Raw genomic sequence first — 14,122 nt, forward strand, 5'->3', positions numbered from 1 at the left:
GAAAGCCAAAGTTCCGTAAGAGTGCTCCAAAGTTAACTCAAGGTTCTGGAAGAGTGCTGTGAAGTTAGCTCAAAGTGCTGGAAGTATGCTGCGAAGTTAGCGCCAAGTTCTGGAAGAGTGCTCTGTAGTTAGCTCAAAGTTCTGTAAGAGTTCTCTGAAGTTAGCTCTTACTTTTCCAGAAGCACTGGGGGCCGGGACATCATGGTGATCCTCCTCCAGTACCAAACCATAATGATGAAGATGCTGGGCGTAAGGAAGGTCTTCATGGCAAACCACACCTTGGTGAAGCCTCCATTTTGGTGGATTCCCTAGATAGAGACCAATCGTAATGTTGAAGTTGAACAGACCTTATTATCACCTTCTACCATCAAATGCATGGGGGGTGGGCAAGTAAACATGCCAGCTGAACTTTCCAGGTCCAGAGCTTTCACATTCACAGCATGTTCTGCCCTCATCACCCCTTGATCCCTTCTCAGGCATTGTGAAAACATATATTAAAAGACATAAAAATAGCCCCATCCCAAGCTAAGTGGATGACTGGGAGCAGGATCAAAATTTTTCCTGTCATGTCATTGAAATGCCCAGTTTGTTGAGAATGGCAAATGTGCTATCGAAAACATAGACAATGGAGGGCTGAGAAGTATGGAAAGTTATCTAGTCACAGTATATCATTAAATGAAGAAAGCAAGATACAAGGGGCACAGTAAGTTCTCATCCTCTGTGAAAGAAGGGCTGGGTCTGCGCATGTGTTTCTATTTTATGTATCCACATACTGCTGAAAAAGCCTACAAGATCTATCAAAATCTCAACTGTGGTTCCTTCTCTAAAGAGTAAGATAGCACAGGTTGTTGTTATGCTTTTTTGTGTCCTTTCCTGCACTTTCTAATTTTCTTTAAAAGAATACATTTTCTTGTGTGACTTTTTTTTAGATTAAAAAATAGCCTCTTCACTCCTAGTTTTTCTTCTTCTCTAGTTAAATAAAAATGAAAGAAACTAAAGCACCCCCATTTCCTTTAACATTTGCATTTGCAAGGTAAGGGATGTTAAAAAGCACTTTTTTCTTACTCTTATCTCAGTGCTCTTCATTATGCAATGTTATCATAATCACTGTAATGATCTTAAGTGATCATAATCGCAATAATAATTGCATTGTTTTCCATTTTTGTAATCTTGCACACAAATTAATTCTTTTTGATCTCAGCTGTCTCAGCTATGCTAATATTCCCACTTCTCGGACCAGAAAACTGAGGCAAGTGAGGCATGGAAACGGAAATATTGAGGTGGAGTTTTCTTTCAGTCAACACACCCAAGAGCCAGTGTATTCGGTATGTGTTTCAGTGTCACTGCCTGCTCAGACCAATCATAGTTACTTACCACTAGCCGAATATCCTTTATCTCCCCAATCCCAACGTTGATTTTTTTCTTCTCATTTACAGGCAGCCGGATGTTTAGAAGGTAGTATTTATGAGCCACAGATCCAATTTCCATGAAAGGAAGCACATCACACTCATAGTAACGGCCCTCATGCTCTGGCGTCTGGAAGAAGAGCAGAAGGTCTGAGGCAGAGCTACCATCTCCAGTAGAGCTATTTGACTTCTTCTACCTTGATCTCCTATCACCAATTTTTAAAGATGACTGCTTAAAAACATGCATTAGCAGCACAGACTAATAGGACATAGTGAAGATACAGTCCATCAGCTACCCTTCTATCTCCTAAACCACATGTGGGACAGAATCAGGAATCTCAGGTAAAAAGCAGTTCTCTCCTGTCTCTTAACACCTTTATCAGTTCTTTCAACTTCAGCAGAGCCTTGCAGCAGGCTCATCCAGTCTACCACGGCTCCGAGAGCTTTTTATTTGTAGTGACTCACAGGAGACCTCTGAGGCACTACAAGAAGAGTCAGCTTCTTCAACGTCCTGGCAGAAGCTCTGGCTAGCATTCATTGTACTCTTTGATGGTCACTAATTGTTTTCTTGGATCTGGGTTGAAGTAGGAGCCCTCTGCCAAAGCTCAAACCAGCTGACACACTGACTGGGCAATGAGGATGCCTTGTTCACGACCAAGGAAACATCTGCTGTATCCTAAGGAGTGAACTTTATATCCTAGGGCCATATAGGAAGAATGATTAATAATCCCATTGTTTGTCTTTCCCTGTACCACTCCAAGTGGGAATGTGTGTAGGGATGCAAGGTAGCTCCTTGATCCATAGAAATTAAGTCTGCTAACTATTACTCAGGCTTTCTAATAAGTTGTTTTTCGATTTCCATTGTGATTGATAGACACATGTAAATATGTCTTAATTAAACCTGATTCAGTGCAGATACTCTTCGTGTAAGATAAATCTAAAGCCTGTAGCCCCCACATTCAAGCTTACAGAAGAGCCAGCTCAGGCAACCGATTGGGTTTTTTCCTTTCCCTTTTTTTGAGATTAAATCCCCAGTTTTACTGACTAAATAACCTTCAAATTTGATTTTCCAACCAGGCTGTGATTATTTCAGATGACAACAGTTAGGCCTGAAGTGCAATATACACAGCTTTGTGAAGATGGAAGGCATATGAGCAAAGGGAGATGGGGAGCAAAATAACAGCCGGCTCCTGCGTTTGCTTCTCCCTTTCCCTTCACTGGCCTTGGCAGACATCACTAATCAGTCAAGATGGTTCTCGTTCTTGTTGAGCAGAGTTGCAAGCGGGATTATCAAACAGAATGTGTACACTCCAAGAATTCTGTTTCTTTCTCAAATCTTGATTGCACATGGGATTTTTCCTGAACTGACATTTTGTCTCTCTTCCACTCCCTTCTGCATTAGTTACACACTTGAGCTAGACTCGGGGCTCTGCAGGAACGACTGATGACACATTACAGGCTCTGTCTTACTCTCCTAGTTGACTGAATAGATGAGTCTCATTACTTTAGGGTAACAGCAAGAGGACAGTTTCCTGATGCTTTCCTTAGGGTTTTGTTTTATTTTATTTATAGAAACTGGGAATGTGAGGAGCAAAAGGAATAAAGTCTAATTGGTTTAATATTATTTGATGTATCTTGCCCATGGTACCAAAAGCAATATAGTAGTGGACTAAACACAAAAATAGTACATGAAGACATGGCTGGGGTGTCTTCCTTTCTGCCTGATTGCTTTCTCTCTCTCTCTCTCTCTCTCTCTCTCTCTCTCTCTCTCTCTCTCTCCTCCATCTCCCGATTTACTTATTTAGAAGGTTTAGTTGCAGGAAAAGAAGGAGAAAAAGAGATTTTCCATCTTGCGGTTCACTCCCCAAATGTCAGCAAAGTCTGGTACTGAGCCAGGTGGAAGTCACGAGCTTCATCTAGGTCTACGACATGAGTGGCAGGGGTCCAAGCACTTAGGTAATCTGCTGTTGCTTTCCCAGGCACACCTGCAGGGAGCTGGATAGGAAATAAAGCAGCTGGGACACAAATTGGCACTCATATGGGATGAAAGCAGGTGTCACAGCCTGTGGGTTGACCTATGTGGCAATGCCAGCCCAGAGTTGGGCTTTTAAGCTACACCATAATATTGCTGTTTTCAGTTTTGATGGTGAAGAGAATGCCCAAGTGCAGAAGGAGCAAAGGTTTTGCCAGACATGCCCCAAGGCAAGCCAGGAAGAGTCCTTAACTCCTGGCCTGGGGCTCAGATTCTAGTTCTGACCTTGACCCTTCTTGAGTGCCTGGGGCCACCTGACTCTTGCTCTCACTTTCCCTCTGAGTCAACAAGAAGGTTACGCATGCTGATTCCAGGGCCATTTCTAATTCCCTGACATGTCTCAGAGTATCTTACATTTCTCTGTCTCTGTGTTAACATTCAGTAAAAACACAGGTTAGGAACAAAGCATCGCTTCTCGGCCTTTTGGCTAAGATCAAGTGTAGAACAAAGCATATTTGCCTTTGCTTACAGAGCAGGAACACTAGCAATTGTGAGATAAATTTTCTTAAGTTGAACAAATTGAGAGAGGCATATTGGCTTCCAGGATCTTGTGCTGGCCTACCTGCCTTGGAGTCAAATTAGTGTATCTTGTGAAACAGTTTTTGTTGATGTATTGAAGTTCTGCCTCTGTCAGTATTTAGGGCATTTAAAAAGAAAGATTTTCTCTCTCTTTGCTTTCCCCATCGCCTCAGTTCTCCCCCAACGGCAGCGTGAAACTGGCTAATTAGGACAAATTACAGCAGGTGGCAACTTGGCTTTTTTTTTTTTTTTTAAACTTCACAATCCACCAGGGACTAAAAAGCTTTAAACCAATTTCTCATTTAATCTTCAGACTCAAGACTAAATTTCACTGCAATCAAAAAGCATATATTTGATGATTCATTTCCCTCACACCTTTCAGGCTTAATATCTTTTCCTGAAAAGGATCAACACATCCTAAAGATAATTAAGAAACTGCCATTAAGAAGCAATTGCAAGCCAACACCCCTCCCCCCTCATTCTGCTTTCTAGTGCTCTCTAAGTGTGCAAGCCAGGTGAGAAGTGACTTTTCCTTTTGCTGAGGATGAATTTCCATAACCCAAAGCCCTTGAGCGTACATTCTCAAGCAGTCTTTCTCTTGAAAAAAGTGGTCAACTTACAGTGCCTCTGGAAGAATTTTGCTGAATTTCTTCTGTTGCATACATGAATCTGAAAATGCCTCCATTATTTCCATCTGCCATTCATTTTACCCACAGATTGTCCATAACTGCCTGTCCAAAACAATTCCAGATGGTTCTGTTTGTAAGGGGTGAGTAGAACCCCCTGAGAGTACAGAGCATAGGCAAGTGGCTCTCAAACGTTTTGGAGTTGAACAGAATGAGTCTAAAGTCTGACCTCTTGATGCCACCCCAGGATTTTGAATCAGTAGGTGCTAAGCTTTGAATGTCTTCTCTACAAGTCATGTTGGAATTTAATGATAGTATGAAGAGTGTGATTTTTTTAAGAGTGGATCCCATCGTGAGGGCTTTGTCCTCATGCATCAATATGAGTGGGATTACTGCAAGTCACTTGCCTTGTCTTTCTCATGAGTAATCACTCATCCGTTCACCATGTTGCGTCACAAAGGCCCTTGCCAGGTGCCAGCACCAAGTTCTTGGACTTCTCGCTTCTAGAACTGTGAGCCAAAGAAAATTCTATTGTGTATCATTTATCCACTTTACTACACCATTGTAGAAGCAGACATAGAAGTAGAAAATAGACTAATGTAGTAGCTTGGGATATGAGCTTGGAATTCACAGTTCCTACAAGCTCCCAAGTGATGCTGGTAGCATCGGTGATGAGATCTCACATCCATAGCTGCGGTCTAGGATGTATGAGACTGGGAGACTAAGCAAGGGCCAGGCACTGTAGTAGTGCTTATGTGAAGGGTATGTGGTTTGCCCATGAGTCTTAGTTTGCTCCTTTAACTCAGATGGTGTTTGTGGTTAATAACCCCTTTCATGCTCAAGCTTGTTCCAAAGAAGATACTGAGTTGTGAGGTCATTCTGCTTATGTTCTTTATCTTCTCCAGCCCTTACAAAGATTCCACAGTCAATTGTATTAACACAATTTGTAGAAGAGACGCTGAAGATTGAATTATGTAAGCTTACCTGAAGTGACACAGCCAGGAATTAAACGTAAGTGTACTTTGCTCCTAACCTGTGTTTTGACTGAATGCTAACACAGTGACCTGCCTTATCTCATAACCTGCTTCTTCGGGTCTGGGTGCATAAGATCAGGGCATGGTATCACAGGTTTCATTCTGCCCTTTTTACTTTTTCACAAAAAGACTATCGCTTCACAGTAATAGGCAAAAGAAATGCTTTAAAAGGCCACTGCAAGAAGAGATGAACTAATTAATCAATTAAATTAGTATTACAAAGCTAGCCATATCCTTCAGGCAACTGATTTGACTTTATCAAATGAAAAAACACATAATCAAAAATATGCCTTGACAGAGAGCTTGTTGTCTCAATCACTTCCCACACATTCCTGAATTTAGTTCACCTAGTCAGTGATGCTGTGTGCCAGCATGCTAGAGGGATATGAGACATGATGAAAGCACTAAGTATGCCTCAATCCTACCTTCACAGAGACTTTCAAAAGTGGGTGCAGGTGCAGGAAGAACAGATTCTTATTGAGGTATGTGTGAGGGGAACACCTGCCATTTGACAAAACCCTGGCAAATTGTGCTTTGGTTCTTGTAGCATGAAATTTGACTCTTCTCTGAAGGTCACAAGTTAATGTCTGCATTTTAATTTATGAGGCATCTAAGGCCTTTGTTCACAAGATCAGGTGTGCCTCCACTCAGTGTGGGATTGTTACCTTGTTCTCAAAAAGTTGAATGAGCTTTCCTGAAATAAATAGTGATGGGAGAGTCCTACAGATGCTGGGGTGTGTGTGTGTGTGTGTGTGTGTGTGTGTGTCCTTGACTGAAATGAAATCTCCTCCCTCAGGTCCTTTTTTTGTCTGTGCTGTTTCCTGGGATAACTGACTTCAGATCTGTACATTCACTGTAGCAACAATCAGATGTTTAATAAACTGAGAATCAGATACAACAATGATGGAATATGAACAGATTGTTGTCCCTAGACATAACTTAGCAATGTATAAAGAACATTTTTAGCTATTGAGATATGTAGCCAAATTATGTGCCATAGAGGGTATTTCAGAGAAACAAGTAAATAGACTTTTTTTCCCTCCTTTCCTGGGACATGAATCCACATTTCCCTCTTCCCTAGAAAGATGCAAGCAGGGTTCTAATCTGTGTAGTTCAGGCACGCCAAGAAATGAGGAACACACTTGTGAAGTGAAGTCAATCTTCCCATACACCTGGGGACCAAATAAACACTCCATCAGCTTAGACATCAAAGCATCCTACCTTGGGGGAGGTAAAGGTGCACTTGAGTTTCCGGGGAACTCTCTCATGGGCCATTTCAGTCCACTCAGCAAACATATCATCACGGTAAGCCAGGGAGACATCCATGGAAACTTCAGCATTTTCCCCTGCGAGAGAAAGAATGCACAATTCTGAAAAGGCTTTGGGGAGGATATTTTGGACACAGTTCAAAATTCTTACAGGCTCTGTCATGGAAAATACTAAGATGAAAGAGATACATCAACTCTAATCAAATGCCAAATCTGAAGTCTTCAAGGTCACAAGGTGAAAGTTCAAGCTGGGTGTTGGTCTTCCCAGGATATTTCCACATAACTTCCTCTGGAGACAGGGAACTCACACTTTGATCAGCTCAAATGGTCTCCCGTTTTGACTCACTGAAAGTATTTATGCTCCTGTACTTTGTGCCAGTGGTCACAGATCTAGTCAAAGGAGACAACACGAAAGGTGAGGGCCTCCCTTTGTAAAATGTGCTTCAGGTACTTGAAAATCACACTCCATTTGTACTTTCTCTCTTCCTCTGTTAAACACAGCCACGCTTCTTAAGCACTGCTCATAGATAGTTTAAGCCTTTTTGGCACTTGCCTCTGGACACTGTAGCATGAAAGAACCCTGCTTAAAATGATGCCCATGTATCCTAGGTGTAGCTTCTCCCTTTCCCTCCATTCCGCAGATACAGAAAGAAGAAAACTAGAAACAATTATTTCTTTCACTTTCTCCTATTCCTCGACCCTCCCACCGTAATCGGTAGTCTACATGGGCATGCATCCTTCTTGACTATGCAAACATCATCATCAAAACAAATAAGATAAATCTTTTTTAAAAAAGAAAATATTATGTCCATGAACCTCTAAAATATAGGAGCTGCTATTCTTCTAGAACTCAAAACCTCTTCTTTGTATTATAACCAAATTTTAAAAAAGATCTATTTATTTTTATTGCAAAGTCAGATATACAGAGAGAAGGAGAAACAGAAAGGAAGATCTCCTATCCGATGATTCATTCCCCAAGTGATGCTATGGCCGGAGCTGTGCCAATCCGAAGCCAGGAACCAGGAGCCTCTTCCAGGTCTCCCCCAATGGGTGCAGGATCCCAAGGCTTTTGACTGTCCTTGACAGCTTTCCCAGGCCACAAGCAAGGAGCTGGATGGGAAGCAGGGCAGCTGGGATTAGAACCAGTTCCCATATGGGATCCCTGTGCATTCAAGGCGAGGACTTTAGCTGCTAGGCCACCATGCTGGGCCCTTCTTTGTATTATAACCAAAATTAATGTAAAAGCCAAAGGATTGTTCCACAACTAAAAGCTTTTATGCAGATAGGCATGTAATAATGAACACTTGAATGCACAAATGGATGTTTGTCCAAATCCTTCCATATCGTAAGGACCATGGGTGGGTTAAATTCATTACTCCTTGCTAAGAATATCAGTGAAAAGTATCTCTATCCATTTGTTCTGCTTTCAGCTACATTGAGTGAACTCAAGAACAGCAGGGTCTTAATCAGGACCCACTGGGGTAGGAAACTGGCTCATTTCAAAGATCTGGATATTCAGCCCTGGGTGAATCTCAATATCCAGGCACCTGCATTTGCTCATCTGTGAAGTGACTCCCACTTCCAGGATTGTTGTATGTATTAAGCAAAGTCACTGAATGCTGTCTGGTATGCACAAGGTGCTTAATAATCATTTCTTCAAGCTGAAATATACAGATGTCACAGAGGGACAGGCATAAATAACAGCTATCTAGACGAGTAGGGCTTTGCTCTACACTTTCTAGGACAGTTAAACCTGATGTGACTAGGTGGTGTATTTCTGATTTTTTTAAAAGAAAATCCAGGAGCAGGAATAATGACACAAGCATCATGGGATCTGAGGCTGTTCTAGTGCAGGCAAAACCTTCAAGAATTCCAACATCCATTATAGTACTTTATTACTTGTAAAACCCTCAAAAAAAAAAAAAAAAACCATGGTGAATTAGCTACTATATTTTCCTCTCCCTCTTGAAACTCCATGGAAAATGCCATATGGAAAACAAAGGATATTAACCCACAAGTGGAAATACAGAGATATAAGCAGACCAGATTTCAACAATCTTTTCCAGTTGAAAAGTAGTTTCCTGACACCCACAGAATAAACTCTCATAGAGGGACTATTCTGGAAAAATAAACCACCAAGCTTGACAGAATCCCAAAGCACTCTAAACTGAAAGCACCAGGGGCTGAAGGCATGGTGCTGGAGACAGGATGACAAAGAACACTGGATGACCCTATGTCACCTTCCCATCTCTGCATAGTCCAATCAGGGACTCTGGACTCTAGGACACCAAACAATACCAAAAAACCTGGGGCTGATTGTAGAGCAGAATATAATAACCTGGATAAGAAAGCAGGTGGCCTCCACGTTGAGAGAAGCAATAGTCAGAATTAGCTTATTCCCTGGGCTAGAGGCCAGGCAGTATCCCATTCGGAAACTTCAGTCATTTACAAAAATTTGGCTGGAGTTCCCATCCATAAGTCAAATACTAGGCACCATGGTCTATCCTTTAAAATTTTTGCATTAGGATTAATAATAATTGTGAATTGTGTTGAAAGAGAACCATAGGACTTAAGAGTACCAAGCTGAAAAGCTGTAAGAGAAGGTATCTGATAACCCGGGATACCTGCAACAATTTACATATAATGTGCCCTCAGGTAGTGGTGGCCTTAGACACAAGGATGGCTCTTATTCTTGGTGCCACATTTTAAAAGGTCTTACTGCCTCTAGCCCTGTTCTTCTAGTCCCTTCCTTACTGGACAAAAACACTCGGAAGTGAAGGAGACATACACCTGGAGCCCACCCCTAATCCCATGCTCCTGGGCCCATATCTTGCTCATGCTCAAGGATCTCAGGGCTCTAGAACACTCGCCCAGAAAGCTCTGACACTACTTCTAAGGGCCTGCAAGGCCCCGAGATTGGCTCTGGGAGCTCAGGAGGTACACAGGCTGCTGTTGGTAGGAAGAAATGGATAGAGCTTGAGTTTGGAGTGTGGGTGTGTACACATGAGCATCCCTCTCTGTCTGAGATGGAGCCTAGTGCAAAGAAAGGGAGTCTGGGGGAAACACTGTTCCTGGTCAGTCACCTCTGGCACAGAATTTCGGCAACTCAGAGAATCTGAAATTCAAACCTGCCCTTCTAGTTCATTATGCAACAAAACATGTCATAATCAGAGGCTGGAGCATATCTGGCTTAAAGTTGGTGGCCTTTTAACTACTCAGACAAATGGGTACCCTCTGCATGATTACCATTGTCATGGACCCCTGGTATAGAGCAGGCACCTCTTGGGGGGAGCTGGGGAGGTTTGCCTCCTGTCTGGGTGCAGCTCAATAGCTGCTCTAATCTGCTGAGGATCCTCAAAGGAAAAACTATTTTTAAATATGTTAAAAAACAAGCAAAACACCTGAACTATGTTAGGTTAAGGTACAATTACTCCAAAGGAAACCCTTATGACTTCTGCAATTTCATTTAATTATCTCATTTAATTTTCCCCAACACCTCCATGAAGTGACCATGATACAGATATTTCTTCCTCCTCCTGCCCCTCCCCCTTCTGCCTCTGCTGTTGCAGCTGATTTTTCTTCTTCTTCTTTTTCCTTTCTTTCTATGGATTTATTTATTTATTTTAAAGTAGAGCGATAGAGAGTTTAGGAGAGATACAGAAACAGATAACAGATACATCTACCTTCCATCTACTGGTTTACTCCTCAAATACTTGCAATAGTCAGGGCTGGGCCAGGCCAATGATACAAATCAGGAACTGGGTAGCAGGGGCCCAGGTAATTAGGCCATCTTCTGCACCTTCCCATGTGAAATGCAAGGACTTGGTTTGGAAACTAAGTTGCTGGGACTCAAAATGATACTCAGATTTGGAATACCTATGTCGACTCTGATCTTCTACAAGACACACCTTAGATACTTGAAGCCACACTACCTACACAAAATACATAGCTTACTATAGAAGAAATATGTGCTATATCTGTGATATAATAAGGGTGGCTCATAGTACCTCTTCTAACAATTCCCTGGAGAAGCATGGCATGATTCATGAAGGACTGGATGGGAATCCCAGGAACACCAGTGTCCATGCCATGGCTTTGATGTGATCAACAACAAGTTGACTCTGAAGTAGGAACAGGGGAGAGGGGCAAGTGCCCACTAAAGGAGGCAGATGTTCTGAGCTCTGCTTATGAGGTAATGGTTTCACAACCTTTTTTTTTTTTAAAGACAAGTCAGAAATCCAGATTTCTAAGAAACATCACCTAATGTTTAAATATCAGTAGCTAACTCATAAAACAAAACAAAACAGTATAAAATCTCTGCACAGGTCAATGAACAAAGGATTCAGCCCCTGCTGAGTATCTTGGTGACACTAAATGTCTTCACACTGGCTACCACCCCACCACGTGTTTCTTTCCATTTCATCAACAAGTGAAGTCTTTCTAAAGCTTTCTGTTGTCCCACATTCACTATGCAGTGTGTGCTGCCTTGTTCTTACTGTGCAGTTGGGGGCACAGGTGTTAGTCTTCCTGCATAGATATGTAGACGTCAAACTCATGGCCTTCATCTTATACAGTAGTTTGGCATCATGGATGGTGTGCACATAGAATAAAAAGCACAGGGAGAAGGGCAGGATCCTTTTGCTTTTCTCCTTGGACTATGTAGCATCATCCCCTAGGCAGATGCCCACTTCCTGACCTGTTAGAACATGGACTTACCCTTAGGGTTACTGTATGAGAGGTACTTTGCACAGAAAGCATTCACTGTTGTTCTTATTATTTTCTTATGGAAGGAAAACTCAATAATTCAAATTAATCCCCAAGTTTCAGGCAAATGGAGCTTCCCACTAATCACCCCAATCCAAACCTGGAACACAAAACTCAGGAACAAGAAAGCACTGGGCAGAGGAGCCCAGAGAAGCTGTGTATTCAGCAAATGGAATCACTTTCTCTTCTGCCTCTGATAGGCTTGGGGATAAAGTTCAACTTTAATGACTATGTTGCATATAATAAAGCACCAGTTTCATGACTCCTGGGGTGCTGCGTGGGCAATACTTCCCCCTCATCCCCACTCTGGAGATAATGAAGGAGAAGAATGCAATTTGATTTTCCTGGGAGAATGGCAGGAAAGCCAGAGTTACATGTGGTACCTGAAGAACCTTTTCTTCTGAAACAAGTTCACTGGTTATATCAGTCCCTAGAATCAACTATAAGACACTGGCCTAGGGCATCTATGGACCTGAAATTCATGGTTTCCCAAACCTATGTCAGACCATCAGTTTTGGTATAGAAGTCCATAGGTCTTCAAAGATGTTCAAGTTTTGTATCTTCCAAATGGCTTTGAAAACAAACTTTGACTGGGTGGAAAATACATATTATGAAAGGAAGGATGTAAAGCTGCTGTGGCCATCACACCTGGCATTCCATTCTGTCATAGATGAGGTGCTCTGACGTGAGGAAACCTGAGCTCTAGGTTTCTTTCTGTAGGAGCCGAGTCAGACCACAGAGCAAGATCACAGGCAGGAGGAGTCTTGTCTTTCCATATTAGGAAGCATCTCTACTTACACGTCAACGAAGTCTTTAGCACTATGCTAGTTTTGCTTTCTTGCTCTGAGAAAAGCACTTACCAAGTAGTTTTTCTGTAGACAAAAGCAAAGTCAGAAAGGAGATAAAGTCTTCTATATAAACAAAAAAATGGAGGAGGAGGGCCAAGAATCTGGGGAAGACACTGAGCAGCCCCCAGAAATCTAGGGCAGTTGTTTCAAGAAAGAGCAGCCTGTGGGACAGGAGTGAAATGAGAAAGAGATCCACAGCTTCCAATCCAGGCTTTGAACACCCTCTATATTGAAGTGGAAATTGTCCAGCTAGGACAGTACAGAGAACACAAATCTGGGAGTCATGCAGTACCCAAAGTTTTGAATTCTATTTCGATGTCTTCCTGGAAGTGACTTTGAATAAGTTTTGATTTTCACCTTTGCAAAATGGAAATAGTGAGACGTACTTGCTAAGGGATTGACCAGTTGGCACACAAAGGCACTAAAAATACAAGTTCTAGGGCCAGCATAGTGGTACAATAGATTAAGCCACCACCTGCAATGGCCTTATCCTGTATCAGCACCAGTATGAGTCTCGGCTTCTGAACTACCAATCCAGCTCCCTACTAATGCACCTGGGAAAGCAACAGATGCTGGCCCAAGTACTTGTGCCTCATTACTCACATGGGAGACCCAGGTGGCTTCAACGTGGTCCAGCCCTGGCCATTGTGGTCATTTAGAGAGTGAGACAACAGATGAAAGATCTCTCTCTCTTTCTCAATCTATGTCTTTCCTCCTCTCTTTGTCAGCCTGCCTTCCTACAAATAAAATAAATATTTTTTAAAACATTTCCCTTAATTCCATAATGGTTAAGTTATAGTGTTGGCCAATTAATTTGGAATAAAGGGGGAAAGAGAGGACAAGTGACATTTGAAGAGACAGAGAACTAGTTTATCATTGCCAAAAGTTTTCTACGTTCCTAGTGAAACCTTGATTTTCTTGAGCTTTTGCCCTGGGAAACAGATTAAAGAGGTTTTTCAATGCTCATTTGCATTCCTGTGTTACATAGGGAGCTGCCAGTCACCAGTGTTTGTTTGGGTAACCTCAGAAGGAGGCCACGCAGACCTCCTCCCAGCCTCTTGCAGACATATAATCTGGGGTTATTTTGTGCCAGCATTCTTTCCCCAATCAAAAACTCTCTGACCTGGCTTGTACTTTCTTGATGCTTTCAATTAAGGATATAACAAAACCAACTCTGTCCTATATCCATGGTTAGGTCTAGCAAAAATGGACTTGGCTAATTACAAATTTGGTCCTGACTGTTTCCTTACGATGCCCTGCAGGCTTGGGTGTGAGTGGTCATAAAAATGAATGAGCACAACCATTTCGTAACCCAGCGTAACAGTTCAGCCCACATTACCTCTCTCATCTTTCCTCCTCATGTTAAGCATTTGTACCACAGTCAATATTTTCCACATGTAAGAAGACATCTTTCTAAGTAGCCCCTACCCCATCCCTGTAGCCTCTTGCTGTATTCAGACATAGTGTCTCTTGGTTGAAATCTGGTGTCTATGAAATCTGACTAGGACCAAGAAACCCACTGCTCACATTAGGCCTGTTGCAAAGTGACAACTTCCCAATGGATGCTAGAAAACATCTATTTGTCCCTATTCTGACCCAAGTTACTATTGCTTCAAGGCTATACA

The 14,122-nt window shown here is 42.2% G+C and overlaps 1 protein-coding gene across 1 annotated transcript in view; it reads right to left on the reverse strand.

Annotated features, from left to right (window-relative positions):
• The window catches only part of WLS (Wnt ligand secretion mediator), a 112,977-nt gene that overhangs the window by 28,948 nt on the left and 69,907 nt on the right, over positions 1-14,122 (reverse strand). The window contains exons 3-5 of the mRNA XM_004588762.4: positions 6,839-6,963; positions 1,375-1,536; positions 172-308 (exon numbers count right to left, since the gene is read on the reverse strand). Coding sequence (XP_004588819.1) covers positions 172-308; positions 1,375-1,536; positions 6,839-6,963 — 424 coding nt within the window. The remainder of the gene's footprint in view (positions 1-171; positions 309-1,374; positions 1,537-6,838; positions 6,964-14,122) is intronic.

The sequence above is a fragment of the Ochotona princeps genome, chromosome 2, assembly GCF_030435755.1.
Source record: "Ochotona princeps isolate mOchPri1 chromosome 2, mOchPri1.hap1, whole genome shotgun sequence".
NCBI classification, from domain to species: Eukaryota; Metazoa; Chordata; class Mammalia; order Lagomorpha; family Ochotonidae; genus Ochotona; species Ochotona princeps.